We start from the raw sequence: 5,538 nt of genomic DNA, 5'->3' as shown, positions 1-5,538 counted from the left end.
ATTACTGTCTTGAAGTTCAAAGTGTCCAAGGGGTATGTGTGGCACATCCTCTGTCCTCCCTCACCCAGCTCTGTGACCTGGACCCAGACCCAAGCTTCCTATCACCTAATGCAAGGTTGATGCCACAGGGCCCCAGTGGTTTTTTGTTTGTTTGTTTGTTTTTTAATTTATTTTATTGATTTATTTTTGGCTGTGTTGGGTCTTTGCTGCGCGTGGGCTTTTTCTAGTTGCAGCGAGCGGGGGCTACTCTTTGTTGCAGTGCGCGGGCTTCTCATTGCGGTGGCTTCTCTTGTTGGGGAGCACGGGCTCTAGGCGCGCCGGCTCAGTAGTTGTGGCACACGGGCTTAGTTGCTCCACAGCATGTGGGATCTTCCCGGACCAGGGATTGAACCTCTGTCCCCTGCATTGGCAGGCGGACTCTTAACCACTGAGCCACCAGGGAAGCCCCAGCCCCAGTGTTTTTCAGGAATTCTGGGTGTATTAGTTTTCTATTGCTGTGTAACAAATCACCACAAATTTAGTGACTTAAAACAACACACGTTATATCGCGCAGGTTCCAGGTCAGGAGCACTGGGACTGCTTAGCTGAGCCCTTTGCTTAGTCTCAGAAGGCTGCAATCAAGATGTCAGCAAGGCTGCATGCTCGTCTGGGGACTCAACTGGGGAAGAAAATACCTGCAAACCCACTCAGGCTTTGTGGGCAGAACTTATTTCCTTGTGACTGTCTGACTGAGGGCCTGGCTGTCACCTGGAGGCCTCCCTGAGTTTTCAGAGGCCATCTGCAGTTCCTTGAGGTTACCACAGTTTCTTGCCACATGGGCTTCTACAACATGGCCTCTTACTTCATCAAGCCCACAAGGAGAATCTCTAGCCCCAGTCTGCTAACACAGAGTTTTACATAACGTAACATATATGTAATGGGAGTGGCAGTCCAACACCTTCACCATATTTTATAGGTTAGAAGCAAATCACAGGTCCCACTTGAACTCAAGAGGATCACACAAAGGTGTGAATACCAGGAGAGAGGAATCACTGAGGCTCACTTTAGGGTCTGTCCACCACACTGAGGTTACTGGAAAACCTAAGGAAAAGTATAGGAAAAGAGAGAGCTGGAGACTAGGATAGGAGAGAGTAAGAAAAGAAGTCAGAATACACGATGCAGAGGGGTAGAAAGACAGCAACAATGACCTCAAGGTTCTGTAATTTTTACACATGACAAAGGCCACAGAACCACGCCCTTGGTGCCAAAGATTCTGGATTTGATGAGTCCCACCTTGGAATGAACCATATTGTGGACCTCCTCCCCTCTTGCTCTTTGGCTGTGGAACAAATCCACAAAACTAGGACATACTGGTTCAAATACAGATTGCTGCCCCACCTCAACTGGATCTTCTTGCAACCCTAATTCTTGCTCCTTGTCACTTTATAGAAACCAAAACTATCCTGCTTGACTGTTAGCTACCCTCCTCTTGACCTCATAATTTCTCTCTATTTGTATCAATCCTTTCCTCTCATCTTAAAGATGTGGGCCTCATTCTGTCCATGGCCAACCCTCCACTCATGTCCTATCTCTCTTCCTGTTCTCTGAGACTACAAATGCATCTCAATTCTCCTCTATCAATTAAAATGCAAAACTAAACTAAAAAACCAACAACAGAAACTGCTTTCCGTGTTTGGCTACCTCCTCACTCTAGCTTCAGGTTTATCTTTTTCTCTCTCATTAGCCACTCTTATTAAAAAGTAGCTACCACTTCCCTGTCACTTAATCATTTCTTAACTTTTTACAACTTGGCCTCTGTCTACATCACCCCCTTAAGAATTCTATCTTAAATGTCACTAGTGACCCATTTAGTGTGGCATACACAACCCATTCTCACCAAAACCCACAGTTCCCAGCCTCTCTTACAGAGAGGTACTGAATCCTGGCTAATGGAATGTGAGTGGAAGTGACAGACTGTCCCATAAAACTCTCAAGTGCTGATCTCCACTCTCCTTTCCATCTGCTGGCGGAATGGAGGAGACTCTGAGAACCTAGAAAAGAGTCAAACCACATGTCTCCATTCCAAGTTTTAGGGTCCCACTTCTTCTCAATCACAGGAAAGGCTTAGTTAGACTGAATTCAACTGATGAAATTCTACAACATGCACCATATTTTTGTTTTACTTGTAGCAAATAAGGCTGGTGGCCACAAGAAATAAGAGATTCTTTTATGGCTATCATGGAAGCTCTGTGACTCTCTGACCATGTCTTGAGCCGAGAGTTTAAAGACCCAAGCTTGGGACTTCCGTGGCAGCCCAGTGGTTAAGCCTTCGCCTTCCAATGCAAGGGGTGTGGGTTTGATCCCTGGTCGGGGAGCTAAGATCCCACATGCCTCGCAGCCAAAAAAACCCAAAACATAAGACAGAAGCAATATTGTAACAAATTCAATAAAGACTTTAAAAAAATTGTCCACATCAAAAAAATCTAAAGACCCAAGCTTGTCATTTTCTTTCTGCAAGGACTCTGATGCACTCAGAAGAATCCCTCCCATACAAAGCCCCTGTAGTCATCATCACTGCCATAACAGTCAAGTGCAACAACCACCTGGGCCCCCAAGGCACTTGCTTTAGCTGGCACTTCATCACAAATAACCACAGGTGATAATTTAATTAATCATGTCGCCACGGCATGCCATGGCTTAGCAGCATCACGCTTCTCATTGACAAGCAGCTTTAGCACATTCAAACCCAATGACACAACCGAACCAGTTCCCTAATCCCATCTTTTGAGGTCTGTTTCCTGGGATCCCTCCTAGCGCCAATTTCTGTGTCAGTCAGTGTCCCGCCAATGAGACAGAAACCACACCAGTCATTGGAGGAAATTTAACATAGAGAATGGTTAGAATGGTTAACTAGGTATAAAGTTGTTAACTAGACAACTGAAAGGGTGAAAAGAAAACTGAGATACCATGGAGGCAGCAACAGCAGGAAGCATCTATAACTCCTAGGGCTAGGAGAACAAAGGAAAGAGTTTGGAATTACTAAAACTTAGAAACTTAGAAGACGGGCCCTGGACTTCCCTGGCGGTCCAGTGGTTAAGACTCTGCTTCCACTGCAGGGGGTGCAGGTTTGATCCCTGGTTGGGGAACTAAGATCCCGCATGCTGTGTGGCGCGGCCAAAAAAAAGAAGAAGAAGAAGAAGAAGAAGAAGAAGAAGAAGAAGAAGAAGAAGAAGAAGAAGAAAAAGAGGGGCCCTACAGAGCTGAAACTCAGACCTCTAAGTCTAGTGCTGGTGTCTGGTGTCTCTGAACTTAGAGGAGCGACCAACACTTCTCAGAAAAAGGTGCTATCCAGATGGTGCTGGTGTCTCTGACTGGGACACCATGAAGCTGGGTTTGTAATTCTTGGAAAAAACTGCAAAGTGGATTCAGCTGTTGCTATAAAGGCGCTGCTGCTGCTGGGGTGAAGGAGCATTGCTAGGGTGACCTCACACGAACAGGAAGCAGAAGAAAGGAGTCCTTTCTTCCTCCTGTGACCTCACTATCTCCCTCTAGTGGCCCCTATTGGCAGAGCCAAAAGTAGAGTCAGCTGACAGCAGAAAAGTGATTTGCAGAGTCCCAGCTCCACTATCTCATAGTAGAAAGTAGAAGGGTGGATTTGGAGCTGAGACAATAACTTAATAACTAGCACAGGTGTCTTTATAAAGTATTAGAAGAAAGAGGTGAAATTAGGTGAGAATTAGCTGATTTTCAAGCAGAGGTGGAAGGGAAATGGAGAAAGTCCAAAAATGATAGGCCTTTCAGGGTCAGAAAAGATGACTGCTTCTTTTTTTTTGTTTGTTTGTTTGTTTTTTACTTGTTCAATAAGTTTATTACTGTCGTTATCTGAAAAATCTTCATATAAATTGTGGTTTGGTTTATTAACTCTCAGCAGCCCGTTCCTGAGCTCTAAGGAAGCTTGCCTTCTTCTGAGCTACCCGATCTTTCTTCTGGGCAAGTGACATTTTGGCACGGTTCCACCTCTTCTTTTTAACTTCTCTCTTAGGCTTCTTCTCATACACTGGATTCTCTCGTATTGCAGCATGAGCTTTCTTATACATCTCCTCCATCATGTCTGCAGTTACGTTGTTCTTTATGTATTGAGAGAATTGTTTTTTGTAAGCATCTTCATCTTTGTCAATCAGGTAACGCATATAATCTGCAACGTTCTGCCCCATGATGTGCTTTCGGTGTACCTCAGCATTAAATTCTTTGCTTTCTGAATCATAACCAGGGAACCGTTTTGTACTGTGAGGGATAGACAAGCCTCCATCGACAGCTCCCTTCAGGGCCCCAAAAACTTTATTCCCAGTAGTCCTGGCAAGCCCTGCATCCAAGTAACAGGTGAAGGCACCAGGTTGACCATCAATGCTTTCCACATTGTATTCATCTCCAGTCACCTCGACTTGGCCTTCATAAATTTTGTCCATACCAAACCTATTAAGAAGCCTGCGTGCCAGCAGCAGGCCAGTACAATATGCTGCAGCATAATTTGTCAGGCCAACCTTCACACCATACTTCGGGAGTTCGTGAGCATAAGCTGCAGAAACTATCATATCTCCTTCTATACGGGCATAAGCAATCTGACAAATGATATCTCTGTTAGTTACACGAGCTATCATTCTGTATTTGGGTGTGTTGTACTTATTTTTATCTTGAATTACCAATCGTTTCCGAGCATAGTAGTCAGTTTTGCCCTCTCGCCGTCTTCTAAATTTCACTTGGTATCTCTTGAAGTAGGCCTTATTCTTGACAACTTTAACAAACCCCATCCTGTAGAACAGAAGCTCTAGCCGCCACTGAGCTGCAGAACCAGCACGGCTCCGGGGGTGGGGGGTGGGGGTGGAAAGCAGATGACTGCTTCTTGACTACAAATTGTGTAAGATCGAAAAAGGTCTTGAACAACATGAGGTGAAAGATGTGATCACCTCTAAGGCAAATAGCAGGTGAAGAGTGTGGCCTTTCCACTTACTTCATATGACTTCAATGTAGCCACCATTACGTTGAGAGTGAGGCAAGGGGGTGATGAGGATATAAATATATCAGCTTGAGAATTCTATCTATGAAAGAACTTGAGTGTGGTTAGTGTCACATGGATCTGACTAGAAGCAGATAGAGCAGAAATCTGTTGTGTTAATTATGTGTGTCAACTCAGCTAGGCCATAGTACACGGATACTTGGTCAAATAATCTAGATGTTTCTGTGAAGGTTTTTCTTCAGATGAGAGTAACATTTAAAACAGTAGACTTGAGTAAAAGCAGATTATCCTCCATAAATTGAGTGGGTCTCATCCAATCAGTTGAAGGCCTTAATAGAAAAAAGACTGACTTTCCCTGAGAAAGAGGTAATTCTGCCAGTAGACTGCCTTCAGACTCAAATTATAACATCAGCTCTTCCACTGGGTCTCCAGCTGCTGGCCTATTCAGCAGATTGTGGACTTGCCAGCCTCCACAATCATATGAGCCAATTCATTAAAATCTCTCTCTCTCTCTCTGTACGTATATAGATACATACATACATATA

At 44.4% G+C, this 5,538-nt stretch overlaps 1 protein-coding gene across 1 annotated transcript; it reads right to left on the bottom strand.

The window, feature by feature from the left end:
• Positions 1 to 3,822: 3,822 nt before the first annotated feature.
• On the bottom strand, positions 3,823 to 4,842 carry LOC137761996 (large ribosomal subunit protein uL18-like). The gene has a single exon (XM_068539229.1). The coding sequence runs from the start codon at positions 4,785 to 4,787 to the stop codon at positions 3,897 to 3,899; it is 891 nt and encodes a 296-aa protein (XP_068395330.1). The 5' UTR covers positions 4,788 to 4,842; the 3' UTR covers positions 3,823 to 3,896.
• Between the last annotated feature and the right edge of the window lie 696 nt (positions 4,843 to 5,538).

The sequence above is a fragment of the Eschrichtius robustus genome, chromosome 3 (assembly GCF_028021215.1).
Source record: "Eschrichtius robustus isolate mEscRob2 chromosome 3, mEscRob2.pri, whole genome shotgun sequence".
In the NCBI taxonomy this organism is placed as follows: Eukaryota; Metazoa; Chordata; class Mammalia; order Artiodactyla; family Eschrichtiidae; genus Eschrichtius; species Eschrichtius robustus.
Note: the sequence above shows the minus strand (reverse complement) of the source record. Positions and strands in the feature narration are given on the sequence as shown.

Bases quoted from the DNA above. Each gene is read 5' to 3' on its own strand.
- LOC137761996 (XM_068539229.1), bottom strand. From the start codon at position 4,787: ATGGGGTTTGTTAAAGTTGTCAAGAATAAGGCCTACTTCAAGAGATAC.